Here is an 18,481-nt window from a genome sequence, read left to right on the forward strand (position 1 = left end):
ATGTTTACATGGGAATGCAATTACATCATTAACTGTATGTTGACAGAACCACCTTCGTGTTATTGCTATTATAACAGTAATTACAGGCCCACAGAGTGATACGAGGGAGATATGACTAGGGATGGGTATTGATAAGATTTTCACGATTCCGATTCCATTTTCGATTCTGTTTAACGATTCGATTCTTTATCAATTCTTTTTAAAAAAGGAGAACACTAAGGTCGATTAGCTTAGAACTTTGTTTTATATCTTTTCTTTGAACAAGATAGAAATTTAGGAGTAACATGGCCTTACAAACCCAACAGTGAGATCTTAAGAGATCCAGCCTACGGCTCTTCAATGTGGTGTCACAGGGTCCCCAGGAAAAAAGATTGTAAATGTAAAATAATAAAATAAATATTCTTCTGTAGCAATAACAAAGTATAACATAAATTATTCTGTAGCAATTACACAAGAATATCCAGTAATGTCCCTGCCTACAATTAAACACCTTCACTTACCGAAAATTGGGGGCATCTGCTGTGGCAAATGGGTGCAAGGCTTTGACCACAAACTTAGTCACTGCTCGGTGACATTCGTCTATCCTGGCCTGAAAGGAGACGCTGCCGGTAGACTGCAGCGAGAACTGCCAGCATCTGAGCCAGACTCTGTCTGTCTCTCTCATCATGGTCACCTAAATGCACAGTAATGGCAGGTTTGTAATAAGGCAGATCACGCTAACATAATATGCACTGTTAGTTGATTATTTACCTGCCGCCATGTTTCCTGCCAGGTAAATGATGCTCTGCAACGTGGTGACGTTATTCGGGGCGACAGGAATCGATAAGGGAATCGTTTGCAAAAATGGCAAACAATTCCAAGGAATTGAAACAGTGGGAACCGGTTCTCAACAAGAACCGGTTTTCGATGCCCATCCCTAGGTATGACTCACACATTCTTGCATTCACAGTGTTGGAATATGAGATAAGTTATTGAATAGTTTCCACTCATGAGTCGGATTAACTTAAGACCTGTTTTCACATTTATACCTTGTGGTAGGATGTATGCAAAAGGTTATGTCAACAATACAAATCATTCTTTCATCATTCATCTTCTGCAAGAGGTGCAAATATTTTTCCGGGAGCAGAGATTTTGCTTTATGCCTCCGGCTGTTTCATGTGATCATCACTGTAATAATGCAGCTTACAATATTGTTATATTTTAATATTTTACTACTGCTACTGTTATTCCTTACTAGTGTCGTTTGAGAGTCCGTGCTAGTTTGCTAACTTGGATTAAAGGGCAACAGCCAAATTTTCTGGATCTCATGGGTGGCCCGGAATATTTGGTGCGCCTATGATTTATCAAAGGAACCCCAACCAGGAAACCCGAAAGTGTGCAGCACCACAATGTTTGTCCCTTGTCCAGATATTCTGAATAGTTGTATGTTTACAGGGATTGCTGCTATTGTGCCTTATCACACTGCACTATTTTTGTGGCAGTTGTTTGTGTATCTGACTCTGAGTATCGTTTCAGTCACAAAGGCCTTTGATTTCATGCAGTTAAAGCAAAGGCACAAGAGCGATCCAGCACTCAAAGCACCCTTAATGGAAATTTATGGGAAAATTTTGCAACATCAATCAACATTAATCGGGTCACATTTAGAACTTTTTTTAAATAATGTTTATGGAAAAACCTTTAACAGAAACAACTATACAATCTAAAAATTTGGGGACTCCTGAAATGTAAGATCTTTATTTGAAAGCTAATCCACTGGTGATGTGGTTGGTGTTGTGTGTTGCATTTTTTAATGTCCTGGGAATTAATGAAGTATAGCTAATTGAACACTCTTTAAAAATAAATGTATTTGATTGTTAAAGCATTTTTCTTGCATCCACAAATGTTAGCATGATTTTTATGATTTAAATCTTCTTGAGGCATATTCATCGAAAGATTTCCTAGATGTGCACAATTACATTGCATTTCTCTGGAGTTTCCATCAGTCTCACAGTCGGAATGAGCGCCATAGGTAAAAAAAAACAAAAACAAACCCATAGCTTTACTGTTTAGCTATCACTACTAATAATAATCATTATCTTATTACCTGTGTTGTGTCACAAGTGAAAAAGGATCTTGTTTATTTAATCTCCTACATGCATTGTTGCACTAAGTTATCGCAGCATAAAACTATGAAGTTGTCAGTCTGACGCAGTGGACTTTTTTTTTTTTAAACTTTTGTTTATGCTGCTTGATTTTGAAAGTATGAGGAAGCGCTCTCTATCTGCCACGTGAGGTGGTAGAGTTTGTCTTTGGTTTTACAGTTGTTTGTAATTCCTCGATCATTATTAATTAACCATCTCTTTTATCTTATCTGGTTATGCACTGCCATTTGTGAGTGATACAGTGTTGCTCAAAGAAAGTCACTCAGCCCTTCTTTATTTTATAGTTTTTACAGTCGGTGGCTGCAAATCATCTCACGTTTGTGCAGCCTGATGAGACAATCATGATGACATGATATCTGCTGCCATATCAAGGAAGGAAAAACACAAGATTGCGTAAGCAAACAATTGTTCTTGCGCAAGAAAGCAAATGCAAGCCACTGAATAATTTAAAGAGCCAAACAGCAATTGGCAAATGCAAATGCTATATCTCAATCTGGTCACAAGTAGGAAACTGACTAGTATAAAAAACTGAAAAGTATGGCAAAATAAAAAGTTCAATTCCTTTAAGGTTGCACAAATAAGGTCCAAGGTCTCATTATTACAAGTAAATGCAATACCATCCTATAGGAGTCAGTGGAATAGTAGTGCTATCCAGTGCAGCTTTAAAAAAAAAACAATCATGTCTTTGTTTTATTATTTGTCTGATTGTTAACTGCATAACTGAAATAAATGAAAACAAGCCCAAGTTATAAATATAGTGACTGAAAGAAGAAGAATTCTGTCAAGGCCGGCGGGGCGAGCCGTGTGGAATTAGTAAAGGACCCAAGATGCAGGCACTGCTGATGTGAGGTAGCTTTATTTGTGGCGATTGAAAATACAAAAAGGCGACGGTGGCGAAAAAACAGAACTGAGAAAACCTAAACTGGGAAGACTAAGCATAAAACAAACCTGAAGCCAGAAACAGAGATGCAGGAAGACACAGAGAGAAAACCATAACATGCTGTAGGGAGATAACGCAGATGAACCAGCAACTAACAGGCAGACACAAGGCTTAAACACACAGAGGGATAACGAGGGACTGAGACACAGAAGGAGGGCACAGCTGGGAGTAGTCTGACATGGCGGGACAGGTGATAACTGAACACACTGCGATCAGACACGGACCTTCAAAGTAAAACAGGAAACACACACACATGCAAAGACACTGACTTAGAGACCTGACTACACTAGAGGGGATACACAGGCAGGGATGACACAAAACAGAGGGAGCACAGAATAAACACTGGGAAACCAAAACACAAACAGTCATAATTCATAATAGTATCAAAAGTAAAAGTACAAAAACCAAAAACACTGGGTCACCGACCCGGGACTGTGACAAATTCAGGCCTTCAGAGTCAGAGTAGAACTGCTTCTCCTTCATAGAAGCCGTTTGAAGTAATTATGACTGGATGACTCCTAGGTGGGGTGTTTTGGGTGGATTCGGGTATGAAAATTGCTGAGGACACACCTGAAAATAACTGGAGTAATTACATTATTAAGTTGGTTTGGGAATGCCATGGAGAAGGAGGTCTGGGCAGGTCTGTTTAGACTGCTCGTCCCTCACCCAGAGATGAATAAGTAGTATAAAATGTAGCATTAAATGAAAACATTTATTCATATATTTATGTATTTTTTTTCCTAGGTGAACATGCTGCACATGGTAAACAGAGGCAGGTTCTAGCATTTGCTGGCGGAGATGTTATTCTACCATGCAACTTCAGGATCTCTGACAGCACTGACTTTCCGACTGTTGAGTGGTCCAAAGAAGGTCTGAACCCAGACGTGGTCTTCCTGTATCGGGATGGCTGTGAGACCTACGAGATAAAGAATGCAGTATTTGAGTACAGGACAAGCTTGATCATGAAAGAACTGAAAGATGGAAACATCTCATTAAGGATCTCCAATGTGAAAATGTCTGATGCAGGGAAGTACAAATGCCTCAAGCTCTGGAAGAATGCTCCTCGGGAGGTCACAGTAGTGGAGCTTGTTGTTGGTACGTCCTCTCAAGTTCACTAAATAACCAAAGCTAGGAATGCTGCACAGGCCTCGAACCTTGTCAGGTTTATCAAATCGTAGGCTGAACGAATCAAGTAATGTGAATGACTCCTTTTATACATTTCTGTGAATTATTCAGATTCAGTGTCCAAAAAGACCCAGTGACGGCATTTTGATGGATTAAGCCAAGTCACGTCTAAATGATGAAAGAGGATAACACGCTTGCTTGAGTGTAATTTTCGTAGTATTCGCCTCTCAAAACAGCATCAAAAAGAGTTTTTGGCTGATTGTAAGATTGTAACACATGGTTAGATAGACATTTTTGCAGTACAGCTGGCTTCTGTGAGGCAACAGTGCTAAGCAATTTTTGGCCCATAAAAATGACAAAAAAAAAAAACCCAGCTAGTTGTTAATACTTCAATAGTAATTTCATAATAGAAAACATTTTTTAGCAGCTCCATTACACTTTGTGGGTAAATCTAGAACCTGTGTTTACTGTGAGTATGAAATGAAGCTTGTGAATGGAGTAACTGACACTTCTAAGCTTGTGTGAAGTACTGTGTCAACAAAGGCTGAGAGTTCAGTCTGTGCACACATGTGCGTCAGAGTGTCTCAGGTTCAACTGGTTTTGTCCTCATTATGTTGTCATTATGTGCTCTCTCCAGTACTTTAAATTGTGTACAGAGTAAACTGTGTACACTATTTGTTCCCCATGTAGTTATTCTAAAAATCACGTCTCTTTGAAGTTGTTTACCAAGTTTATGTGATTAATTGGTCGATTTTTCACTCTAATGAAGCTTCTAAAGAAGACTTTTTATAGTGTTTAATTTTATTAAGAAAGATTTTAATCTTTACCTATTTACCTTTTGATAACTTGGTTATCTTTAGCTACTCACAGTGAACTACATTTGGTATAGTTGGTTGCTTGAAGCTTAATTAAGACGATGGCTTGAATTATGCACATAAAACTAGTCATGAAGCTGGTTATTCAGGAAGTGATGACAGATGAAAGATTCAGTTGGCACACCTGATTAGATATTTTTGTTTACAGGTGCAGTCTCGGAGCCAAAGCTCTCAGTGGTTTCGGTTGAAAGATGTGGGGTGACTGTGCAGTGTGAGGTGAACTTCTGGCCAACAGAGCCTCAGGTAACATTTCTGGATCACCAAGGAAACGACATCCCTGCTCAAGGTTCAGAAAGAGATCGAGATGCCAGCGGACGTTTCATCGTCAAACAAAGAGTTACTCTGCAGGAAGCAAACAGCAGGTTCAACTGACATCATTGCTCCGTCTTTCAAAACTCACTGATAATTTATTTTGTGTAACATAAACAAAATGTTTTCCTTATGCCTCAGACGCATCAGAAGTTGCTCTCTCATCTGCAAGAGGTTGCGATGCAGTACATCATGTATCATGAAACAGACTTGTTGTTGAGTTAAGACATCATTAGTGCAATGTGAACAGGAATCGTTTTAAATCTTATGACCTTATTTTGACTGGTCATTGGCATTTATGATTTCTTTAAAGGTAAAACTCTTGTGTATGAACGTATTTCTCTCTGTGAAGTCTTAAACGTCCAAAGCAATAGACACAAGAGATGTGAAGAAAAGAGCGAGGGCAGAGGGTGAGATGTGCATGGATGACTTGCTGCAGTCACCCCTAAAGGGAGCACCCAAAAAAAAAAAAAAAAAAAAATTAAATTTGGTTCTATTAAATTGATCCTGTTTTCTTAAAAGATTTAACCAGTGATATACTATGTTTGGTAAGTAAATCAGACACAAGCATCCAGTTTTTTTCCCCAACTCATCATTATATTTAATTTCTTAAAAAACATCTATACATCCATTTATCTTCTTCCAATTATCCGGGGCCGGAAGTCTAAGCAGAGAAGCCCAGACCTGTCTCTCCCCAGCCACCTCCTCCAGTTTGCCCATAGCAACACCAAGGCGTTCCCAAGCAGCTGAGTGTTCCACTGGGAGGAGGCCCGGGTGGTTCAGGCATTTGACACTGTCAGATGCCTGAACCACCTCAACTGGTTCTTTTCGATGTGGAGGAGCAGCGGCTCTACTCTGAGCCCCTCCCGAATGGCCCAACTCTCTAAGGGGGAGGCCAGTCACTCTTCGGAGGAAGCCCAATTCTGCCGCTTCTATCTGCGATCTTGTTTTTTCAGTCACTACCCACAGCTCATGACCATAATTGAGGGTAGGGAGGTAGATTGATCAGCTAACAGAGAGCTTCACTTTGACACTCGTCTCTCCCTTCATCATGATGGACCAGTATGGCGTCTGCATCACTGCAATCACTCATGGTGCAGTAACTCGTCCCTGAGTGGGCACTCCTCCCTTTTCCAGCTGATTCTCATTTCCACCGCTTCACACTTGGCTGCGAACCGTTCCAGTGCGAGCTGGAGGCCATTACCCGATGATGCCAACAGAACCACATCATCTGTATAAAGCAGACATGAGATTCTCTGTGAAAGCCTTCCACCGCTTGGCTACGCTTAGAAATTCTGTCCATAAAAATTCTAAACAGAATCGGTGACAAAGGGCACTTAATGTTAAAAATCTTTTGAAAACAAAACACCTTTGTCCACATAAAATGTTACTAATTTACTCTAAAACTAACCAACTTGCATGTGCTATATTTGTTCTCACAGCATCACCTGCAGGGTTCACCAGCCAGAGATCAACCAGACCAGAGAGACAAAGATCCTCATATCAGGTACACGGGGACTTCAACATCACACATGTACCTGCTGGCTAACAGAATAAGAGAAATGCAGCCTGTTGCAGGAAGTTCACTTACTTTTAAAAACTCCAATCTGCTCAGGAACTCCAGATGCAAATTAGTGTTAAACTCTGGAACAGTGCATCAAATGACAACAATCATTTTTATATAATACATTGTCCCTTTTTAACTAAAACAAATAAAAAAAGAACTACCACCACACATATCCAACCTCAAATCAAATCATATGCATTTTGATTAATCTGTTCATTAAATAAACAGTTTTCTTGCATTATATCACATCTGAGTTGTAGAAAGTCGAAGGTGATTCAATTGTTTTCAGGTATAGTCTGCAAAGTCTTCCGATAATTAGCTCGGGAAACATCTTGTTGTAATAAAATAAAAACATAAATGTGTTTTATTTTGTATACATGGAGCCATTTATGTGATTATGCAACACTTCTTAAGAAAGGAAGCTGCTTAGTTTGCCATAGTTCCTAGATATTGGAAAATCAGTTCTATGTTGAAGACATCATGTTTGTGATTTAGCAGATAATGTGATCAGATGTTAACATCATGCATGGTGTTATTTCAGCCACCTGCAGCTCCGACATTTGCACCGCTGCCTTTGCTGCTGGAGGGCTGGCTTCTGTCTTATTTTCAGCTATTTTAGCTCTACTGATATATAAGGAACACAATAAATCAAGTAAGTCACTGTCTTCATTTAACAAAGATGATACAGCTAAAAAAGTGAAGACATGAGCGAAGTGGTGAGCATCTAAGTGTTTTCTCTGCCTTGAAAAGGTTCACGTCTGTAGTGTTGTCCAACTGCCACAGGATGGCAGACATGCACCTCTCAAACAAGAACCACATGCTCAAAGAGACCACAGACCTCAAAGTGCTGTTGCTGAGTACTTACTCGTACTTAAAGACAGCTTGTTTCAGTAGAAAAAATAATAGCAACAGCTTTGCTTTTAGTGCTATCAAAAACATCAACCCACTCTTCAAAAGAAAAAAAACACAATGTCCTGTAAGACTTGTGAAAGTCTATTAATGTCACATATTATAAAACAAAAGCTAGAAATATAGTTGCAGTGCTCTTAATGGCCAAAGGTGCACACATAGTGGCAGCTGTGGCTCAGGTGTTAGAGCGAGTCATCTGCCAATTGTAAGCCTGGTGGATTCGTCTGACTGACTACGCGCTGAGGTATCCGTGTTCAGATACTGAACCCCATTTTGACCCCAGTGCATTCATGTAAATGCTATAAAGTACTTAAGCGCTGCATGAACACATGTGATTGGGTGAATGAGACTTAGATGTCTGCTCAACTGAGTTGAAAGGTGATATACAAGTACCAGTCCATAACATTTACTTCTCCATAATCACCAAAATATCTTTATTTAGTACCTCTACTTGTTTCATGTCTATTCAGGGACACCTCTAGAAATCTTTCATATGGGGGCCAAAAAAATATCGGGGTGGCACACCAAAGACAGAACAGTGAGGGACATCTAAAGTGACAAAAATGATATATGCAGGAATAAATAACAAGTTAATGTTTCAACTCACTGTAGGGTGTCTTGCCCTCTCTTGTGTTCACTTGTGTTCTTGGTGCTGGGGGTCACTTGGGGGGCCAGTGCCTCCCTTGGTGGTGGTCCTGTACCTGACACCAATCAAAAAAAAGAAAGTACAACTATGCAGTGAAGTTAAGGACGGGCGACAAGCTTGTGAAAAGTTGCCTATAAGTGTTTTAATGTTTTTATTACCTTCAGATTCGAATGTTTGGTGGGAAAAATCTTCATTTTGTTGCTTCACAGCTAAAGTCACTTTAAAATTATGTCTTCTTTTACAAAAATAGTTTGGGTTGCTTTTACTTTCCCTTCTTGTTAATCCGTAAATTAATGTCACATTATTAATGACACATTTTTTTTCTGTCTACACAGCCCAAAAAAAGAAGCGTCTTCACAGGAAGTCATCAGACCAAAGAAAGAATAGCAGCACTGAAAATATGTTAAACAGTTTAACTGAGCAGCTAAAAGAAAGATTGGCTGGACTCAAGTCAGAGCTTCAGGAGAAAGAAGAGATCATTCGCCAGCTAAAAAGAAATGATCAGCCGTCTCGTGCTGTTGCTACCCAGCATGACCAACCAAATTGGGGCCTTTTCACGTCCAAACCAGAAATCCCCGAAAAACCTTTCAATCATTATTCTGACCTGGACTCCAACGCTAGTTACTGTGCTGATGACTATAATCCAAAATCCACAGCTTCAACCAAAACTTACCCTCCAAAATCTGGCAGTTTACACCACAAAGGTTCACATTTAGGAGTCAAGAGGCAAAACAGCAGTCCAGCACCGGGCCAACCAATCCAAAGAAAACATCGCAACAGAAGTAGTCCTGCTATTATGTCTTTAGCGTTACCTAGCTTGTCTTTAACCAGCAATGCAGAGAAAATGCTGGACCACATTAGCAGCTCAAAGAGTGAAGCTGAAGCCCTGCTAGATCAAGATGCATTCTCACCACTGCATAGAAGTTATTCAGGAGGTTCTCATTTAGCTTGCAGTAATAACCGCTTTTATGTACTGGAAGATTTAACTGAAGAGTCATGAGCTGCCAATTCACAAAAGGAGAACAAAAACTGGAAAACTTTCAGTTAACATCTACTAATGACTGCATCTTAGCCAGATGTTTTACAAGCTTGGCTTCAGAAACTAGAAGATATCAACTTTGAAATTACTTTGGCCTTATAGTTCTTTTATAAGATTTGCATTTGGTTGTGCTATGGGGAAAAATCCATGTAAAGCATGGCTAGAATGCTGATGGATAACACTTAGGCAGACATTCATGAACCGACTGTTTTAATTCCTATTTTCTCTTTGTATTTTTGTTTATGGATGGTTATTTTTTTTACACCAACAGTTATTTAAAAGGTAAGAGCTGAAAATGAAGTCTTGGGTTTTAAGCTAATGAGCATTAAACATAATGAATCAGATTTGGATGTATTATATAACCAACATATTGTGTGTGTGTGTGTGTGTGTGTGTGTGTGTGTGTGTGTGTGTGTGTGTGTGTGTGTGTGTTGATGTTTTATTGAATCTCAGTACCTTAATTTTGATTTATGTTTTACTGTAATGTAAATGTTGCTTTATGTTACCATAACATTTGATGTCAAAGGTTGTATTGAGGGTTTACATTATTTAAAACTGCTTTGTAATACAAATTTTAAATGTTCTGTTTGGCTTAATGTTTCAGGTTTCAAAAGCTAAATACTTAATGAAATATTTATGTGTCATATAAACAAAAATGATCATTTTCTCAAGCTTATGCTTTGTATTTCTTCCACACTCAAGTTCATTGTTTATTTCTTCAGACAATATTAGCCTGAAACCTGAAAGAAAATAAAGTGTGAAAACTACTGAAGTACAGGAAACCTCCAAAATTCACAGGGATTACATTCATAGAGCACCTGCGAATTGTGAAAAACTGCAAAAAATTCCTATTTTTTTATAGTTCAACCCCTAAATGTGTATTTGGGTGGCATCTTTGGGCTTTAATAGGGAAAAAGAACAAGAAAGCATTCAGTGCAACACTTAAAATGCGGAACTGCATTTGCCAGAGATGCAACAACATGTTGTTGCAGCTGAAAAGACATATCAGAATCAGAGAAACTTCATTAATCCCAGAGGAAAATTGAGCATGTGAAAATGATCCAGAAATACCACCTTCTCTGGGCAGGTTAGACATTTCCTGAATATAAGAAGCTAATGAAGTACGATACTCTGACTTCAAACATGAATTAACTTGATGCTATGTGAAGAAAGTTTCTGTAACTACTCAGTTACTCACTTACATGCATGCACGCGAGCACACACACAGACCTTGCACAGTTTAAGAGTTTGTTGGATTTTCTAATCTTTATATTTTGAAATACCTGTTAACAGTTGAGATGATTTTTAAGTTCTACTGAATCTTTATAGTTAAGAGCAATTTGAAAGGTAAAAAGAATAATACATTTAATAGTCATCCGTTTTTCCTCATCTTATTTGGCATAAATCAATTGTTTGTTTGTTTTAATGTGAAACTGAGGAACATTTAAATGATCACCTTAAGGCAGAATACAGAAGAAGAGCACCCTCTTGTGGCGGAACTGAAACATTCCATGTAAATGACTCTCAAACTCGTGACTGATGTCATTAATCTAATCATGTTCCTGCCTGCCTTCTCCAAGCCAACCAGGCTCTACTTTGCTTGCTTTAGTTCTTAATGTTCTTCTGTCTTTCATTCTCCAATTAGTGCAATAAGCCTCCTGGACCCATCCAAGCTGCAATCTTCATCTTCACTCCCATGTAGAGTCTGGGGATCCTGTTCTAAATCATGTCACCACTGGAATTATTTCTGCTTTGATGGGTCGTTGGAGTCAAATTACCAAATAGCTTAATATAGTTCAGTATCTGAAAAAATTGTTAAGTGTCAAGTTTTTCTATTGAAGTATTATTGTGGATATTGCTGGATTGTCTAATTAAACGTAGAAAAAAAAAGAATCACTATATTTTAAGATAATTTTTAATCAGATTTTTCAGGTAGCTGTCACACCACCTTTGATGGCACGTCTCATTCTAACCTGTTAGAATAAATGAATTCTCGTTTTGCAGTGTAGTCAGGGTTACACAAAAAGTCTTCTAATAATTATTAATGAAAGGAAAAAAATCCAACACGGATCTGTCAGTGAAAGCTTGTCTAATACTATCATATTTATGATAAATCTGTATTTTCTCCTTTTTGTAGCTGAGGTCTTTTAATTATTATTTTTGAACCTGCTACATTAAATATTCATAAATATTTGTGTGTGTGTGTGTTTTAATTAGCTCATCTCAGGAAATACCGCTCTAAATAGAAGAGCGGAACCACCACCCACCCACTTGATTTGCAAATTCAATATGGACCTCCAGCCATCCTTTAAACGTCTTGGAGTTCAAGTTAGTGTTTTCATTTTTTGTTTTGTTGTTGTTGTATTTTACAGGGAAGTTAGAGCTGGTGTTGGCGTTTCATGTGTAAGCGAATGAGAAGTAAAAGTGTAGCAATCTTTAACACACCCACCCATAGCACACACCCAAGCCCAGGTCCAAAGTCTGAAGTTGACAATTCAGTTCTCATTCAGTGTGACTGTTTTTTCGCAAGTCTGATCTTAAAGAGTCGCTCGTGTCTGAGGAGAGGATGATTACTTTTGAAACATTTAACTGGTTTTATTAATAACTGTGTAATGATGATGTATCATCGTCTTCTCGTGATTGCCGGTCTGTTGTCAGCTTATATAGGTAAGAAAGAGAGCCGGGTTGCTTTAAATTGACGTTGCGCATGTCAAAGTTAAATTACAGTTATTCAAATGGAAACATGACTTGAGAAACAAATTAAGCATTTCGCTGAAAGACAAAATTAATAGAACAGTTGACGGCAAAATGCTTTTTTTCTGCGGTTGGCAGAATAAGAATCACAGGAGCCAATCGATAAAACAACAAGCATGCGTTTGGATTTCTTTAAATGTCCTTATTTCTTTTTTTAACCCGAAAAGCCGGTTAAAGCCAGTATAGCACATCACGAGGATGTTTCAGTGTATGTACTGAGGAGATGCAAGCAGTACTGCTACTGTTTATCTTCCACTGCTATGGGAAAGTGTTTATATAAACTGCTTCACCTGATGCCGCTACCTTTTGTAAGTCAATTAGCTGGAAAATGATGTCCGATCAAAACGTTATTAATAAAATTTGTGGATTATATTTCTGACACTTAGAAGAAGAGCAGAAAAAGTTCCTCTTGGGTGTTATAGGTGGGATTTTATATCATGTATACATACAGTAACAGGAATGTATGATTATGGCAAAAAAAAAGAAAAAAAAAAGAAAAACATGTATTTATATGTAACCCCAAGTATAATTCATCTGCATGCATGAACTGAGTGAAATGTAAAATTATAACTGTGCATAAGTTTAAAGTTCCCGAAATTACTTTTCTTTCTCATTTTTAAACAGTTTAAACATCAGCAGGTTGTCTTAACCACGTCTGCATGTCTTAATGCAATAATTTGTCGCCATGTGATTCGTGTGAATAGATATTTGCTGTGATGGCTGCACTTACAGCCACACAGTGGTAATATCACCATGTTAGTGTAGAGGCTTATAAGTAACATTGCATTCACATTTCTTTCTTTAAATATAGGAATTTATTTACAGAACAATAAATAACTGGTTTTGGTTTAGAATTCATTCACATATCCACATAACACTGCATTCTAAAATAAGTGCGCACATTTTAGTTTACACTGTTATGTATGATTAATCTTTTGTTTTCTGAGTTACCTTAGTTGCAGCTGTTCCAGTCCCTTGATTAAGGAGCCAAGAGGTGGAAAAGGGGCGGAGCGAGGTTTAAAGGAAGGCTACAAATTGGTTCACGCCATAACTCAGGACCATGGGGGGGAATTGGAGTTCAGTATGTTTGGTTTAGTTAGGTTTTGTGTGTTTTACCCCTTTTCCTGTTTTTGTGGGCTGATCAGCCACTATTTAAGTTTCCCCTTTGTCGCATTAAGTTAGGGCAGTTTGTTTGAGTTATCAGTTGTGTTGTCAACTTTGAGTAGAGTTTTGTTAGTTTGACCTCTTTTATGGGCCCAAGATTTTGATTCTTTTTGCATGAGTTAACCAATTATGTTTTTTGGGTTAAATAAAAAAATCATTTTTTGGACTTTAACCTGTGCCTAAGTTTCCTTCACTGCTCGGTCCATCACATTTGCATTAACATGCAGTTGAACAGGTGTACCTAAAAATTGGCTGGTGAGTGTGTACTTGTGTTATTGACATGACATGTTTATCTTAATTGAATGTCACAGTTTTCTGAGTCCTAACAAAGTGAACATAGAGTATGTTTGTGTGGGACAGTGTGGGACATCTTCATATAAAAACTATACATCTTACAGGTTTGGGGTCATCCCCTTACCCCATGAACTATACCTTTCCTTTTCTGTCAAGAAGTGGAACAGTGTTATTCACTGATGTGCACCCCTAGTTCAACCTGTGTTTTTTTTATTGGTGAACAATATCTTAATCGTCCTAAACCAATCAGGAACACTGTGCAAACTTCACCACATGGACTCGTCCCAATAGTTGTACCATTAACCAAATACTATGCATTTTGTGTGAACCCCAACAGAAAAGTCAGTGCATATCAAATGTTTATGAGGAAATCGATGAGAAATGCATTCGAGTGACTAAGCCTCCAATGTACTTGCATCACAGAAAACTACAGCTGCAATTTATGCAGCTGAGAAGATTATTAGAAATACAGCTGATTGTAGCGTTTAAAGTGCTATGAAAAAAAAACAGCCTTGGTGCTTTTTTTCGGTTGGGCTCTCATTAGGGTGGTAATTTTCAAATATTACCTAAATTAACTTCAATTTCAGGAGCCTTGAGGAGTCAAAAAGAATTTTAAAAATTTTTAAAAGGTTTTTTTCTCCTGTTGAAGTCAAAGGTTTACCTCTATCTCTGTTGTCACAGATTTATGCCCTTACAGATTTAACATGGGGATAAAAACATATAGGTTATACTTCATTTTCTCTGTAATATAATTGTAATCCTACTGGTCAATACTCTGCGTATTGACCAGTATTTTAAAAAGACTGGTAAATTGCAGAGTTTGCCTTGTAGCTCTCAGCTCTCTTCACCTATAACACATAGAATAATGTAAAGGAGGCAATCCAGATGGAGTTTGCACACAGCTTTATTAGTATAAATATGGTTGATTATTCCTCTTGTGGGTTTTTTTCTAGGCGGATCCCGTGCTCATGGTCAGCCACTGCACGTTCTTGCCTTTGCTGGTGGAGATGTTATTCTACCGTGCAGTTTCAATATCTCTGACAAGGAAGACTTTCCGACTGTTGAGTGGTCCAAGGAAGGCTTGAAGCCAGATGTTGTCTTCTTGTACCGGGATGGTTGTGAGGCCTACGAGATGAAGAATCCAGCCTTCGATTACAGGACAAGCCTCATCGTGAAAGAGCTGAAAGATGGAAACATCTCATTACGAATCTCCAATGTGCAGGTGTCTGATACTGGAAACTACAAATGCCTCATATTCCAGAAAAATGCCATCAGGAAGGTTACAAAAGTGGAGCTGGTTGTGGGTATGTCTACTAATGTTCATTTCCACATTGGTAATTCGGCTGTGAACTGTGTGGTCCACCAGCCTGAGAGTTGAATCCTTGCCCATTTATTATATGTACATTAGAGTCAGAGCTCTTAGCAGCATGTAGTTTAATTATGAAGTAAAGCTATGCACCAAGTCTTATAATAGAGGATGTGTAAGGCTATAAAAGAAACGTTTTTTATAACTTACCTGTACTACATTTTTAGTTGATGCTGGGTTGGGGTTTGGAAACCAAAACTGTTCAATTAGGCTTACAATAAGACAACCGACCTTATGGTTTTCCATGGTGACATAATGTAGATATTACAATCCTTTTTTTATTTTATATAACATTTTGCTTGCCATGACTTTGGAGACTTTGTTTTATCCGATATATTTTTACCAGGATAAGCTATTCACATCATCATCATTCAGAGGACTCGTTCTTAAGCAGGACCAGGTTCAATCACGTCCTATTAACTTGATTGAAGTTGGTATTCTTTTTCATGAACTGATCATGTTTCTCTTTCATTGCAAGGAAAACCCTTCCTGGATTACATTGGTATCATTTACACGAATGCCTCTGCTCACTATCTTCATCTGTTGGATTCTGTCTATCATGGGGAGTTAAGATTTATAACTGGCTGTAAACTTTTAGCTCACCACTGTGCTTTATGTTCACTGGTTGACTGGTCCTCATTGGCAGCATGGTTCATTGGTATCATTTTATCTATCAATCTTTTTCTCCTTTACTGTCCTTTTATTTATCAGAGTATATGTTTAGTCATAGACTGCAGCATTGGGACATCATTACATCATTACGTTTACTGTTCCAAAACTGACCTTTAAACAGCACCAGCCTTATCTAGTGTTTAGTCTTGAAGATGGGCATATAACCAGCTATATTTAGTCTCTTGCTGTTGCTTTTTACTACTTGACAGAATTGCATATTTTATGATATTAGTGATATTTGATAAATATGTGATTTAAGGTCCTGCAAAAGTTGGCATAATTAAAGATTGGTTCACAGAAAATACATTTCCTTTCCACAGGGCACAGAATTAGTTTTTTCGGATGAAGGGACACCTTGACAAACCACAGTCATCTACTTTGGCTTGACTCCATGTAGCTTTTGAAAAAAAGTAGTTTACTTAATGAAAAGCACAGCTTCTTAAAATTATTGTACGGTTAAAGACCCTTTCAACAATAATAACCTTAAGACAACTGTTACTGTGATTTGTCACCATGTACAGAGGCTTGCAAAAGTATTCGGCCCCCTTGAACTTTCCCACATTTTGTCACATTACAGCCACAAACATGAATCAATTTTATTGGAATTCCACGTGAAAGACCAATACAAAGTGGTGCACACATGAGAAGTAGAACAAAAATCATACATGATTCCAAACATTTTTTACAAAAAAATAACTGAAAAGTGGGTGTGCGTAATTATTCAGCCCCCTTTGGTCTGAGTGCAGTCAGTTGCCCATAGACTTTGCCTGATGAGTGCTAATGACTAAATAGAGTGCATCTGTGTGTAATCTAATGTCGGTACAAATACAGCTGCTCTGTGACGGCCTCACAGGTTGTCTAAGAGAATATTGGGACCAACAACACCATGAAGTCCAAAGAACACACCAGACAGGTCAGGGATAAAGTTATTGAGAAATTTAAAGCAAGCTTAGGCTACAAAAAGATTTCCCAAGCCTTGAACATCCCACGGAGCACTGTTCAAGCGATCATTCAGAAATGGAAGGAGTATGGCACAACTGTAAACCTACCAAGACAAGGCCGTCCACCTAAACTCACAGGCCGAACAAGGAGAGCGCTGATCAGAAATGCAGCCAAGAGGCCCATGGTGACTCTGGACGAGCTGCAGAGATCTACAGCTCAGGTGGGGGAATCTGTCCATAGGACAACTATTAGCCGTGCACTGCACAAAGTTGGCCTTTATGAAAGAGTGGCAAGAAGAAAGCCATAGTAAAAGAAAACCATAAGAAATCCTGTTTGCAGTTTGCCACAACCCATGTGGGGGACACAGCAAACATGTGGAAGAAGGTGCTCTGGTCAGATGAGACTAAAATGGAACTTTTTGGCCAAAATGCAAAACGCTATGTGTGGCGGAAAACTAACACTGCACATGACTCTGAACACACCGTCCCCACTGTCAAATATGGTGGTGGCAGCATCACGCTCTGGGGGAGCTTCTCTTCAGCAGGGACAGGGAAGCTGGTCAGAGTTGATGGGAAGATGGATGGAGCCAAATACAGGGCAATCTTGGAAGAAAACCTCTTGGAGTCTGCAAGACTGGGGCGGAGGTTCACCTTCCAGCAGGACAACGACCCTAAACATAAAGCCAGGGCACCAATGGAAAGGTTTAAAACAAAACATATACATATGTTAGAATGCCCCAATCAAAGTCCAGATCTAAATCCAATCGAGAATCTGTGGCAACATCTGAAAACTGCTGTTCACAAACGCTGTCCATCTAATCTGACTGATCTGGAGCTGTTTTGCAAAGAAGAATGGGCAAGGATTTCAGTCTCTACATGTACAAAGCTGGTAGAGACATACCCTAAAAGACTGGTAGCTGTAACTGCAGCAAAAGGTGGTTCTACAAAGTATTGACTCAGGGGGCTGAATAATTACGCACACCCCACTTTTATTTTATTTGTAAACAATGTTTGGAATCATGTATGATTTTCGTTCCACTTCTCACGTGTACACCACTTTGTGTTGGTCTTTCACGTGGAATTCCAATAAAATGGATTCATGTTTGTGGCTGTAATGTGACAAAATGTGGAAAAGTTCAAGGGGGCCGAATATTTTGCAAGCCACTGTAAATAATTGAATTGTTTAACAGCAGTTTTTATGGGGGTATGTGCCTTTCATTCTTCTTCAGAAGCAAGTTCTATAAAAAGATTTAGGATTAGACATCATATATTTAGTATAAAAACAAGAGTAGAACAAGCAAGAAATTAGGATACATGTGTGGCAGATATATAAATCTGTTTTTGTTGTTTTTACAGTGGCTGTTTCGGAGCCAAAGCTTTCGGTGATTTCAGTGGAGGGCGGTGACATAGCTCTGCATTGCGAAGGAAACTGCTGGCTGCCAGAGCCTCAGATAACATTTCTGGATGACAAAGGAAAAAAGATCTCTGAGGAAAATCCAAAAAGAGAGCAAGATGCCCGTGGATGTTTCACTGTGACACGAAGAGCCACTCTGCAAAGAGCTACCAGCAGGTTATAAATATATACTTATACTTTCTAAAACATCTGTAAAATGGTTTAGAAATGAGGAAACAAAATATTCATCTTGGCATTAAATGTTTTACATACTCTGCAAAACATTTGAACCTCTCTCTTTCTATTCTGCCAGGAAGATGGTAAAACACAGCTTTAAAAAATTATT

At 38.6% G+C, this 18,481-nt stretch overlaps 2 protein-coding genes across 2 annotated transcripts in view; both read left to right on the forward strand.

Annotated features, from left to right (window-relative positions):
* The first annotated feature begins 3,699 nt into the window (after positions 1–3,699).
* Positions 3,700–9,512, forward strand: LOC146635546 (uncharacterized). Its single transcript, XM_085350174.1, has 6 exons — positions 3,700–3,721; positions 3,778–4,176; positions 5,230–5,443; positions 6,833–6,897; positions 7,499–7,609; positions 8,848–9,512. Exons 1-6 carry the CDS (start codon positions 3,700–3,702, stop codon positions 9,510–9,512), a joined length of 1,476 nt encoding a protein of 491 aa, XP_085206300.1.
* A 2,657-nt stretch (positions 9,513–12,169) lies between these two features.
* Positions 12,170–18,481, forward strand: part of LOC146635547 (butyrophilin subfamily 3 member A2-like) — an 8,712-nt gene continuing 2,400 nt past the window's right edge. The window contains exons 1-3 of the mRNA XM_085350175.1: positions 12,170–12,218; positions 14,717–15,067; positions 18,099–18,312. Of these exons, the coding sequence (XP_085206301.1) occupies positions 12,170–12,218; positions 14,717–15,067; positions 18,099–18,312 (614 nt within the window). The remainder of the gene's footprint in view (positions 12,219–14,716; positions 15,068–18,098; positions 18,313–18,481) is intronic.

Source organism: Diplotaxodon limnothrissa, linkage group LG3 (assembly GCF_057381915.1).
Source record: "Diplotaxodon limnothrissa isolate DT_005_m linkage group LG3, D_limnothrissa_male_GT1.1, whole genome shotgun sequence".
Taxonomy (NCBI): domain Eukaryota; kingdom Metazoa; phylum Chordata; class Actinopteri; order Cichliformes; family Cichlidae; genus Diplotaxodon; species Diplotaxodon limnothrissa.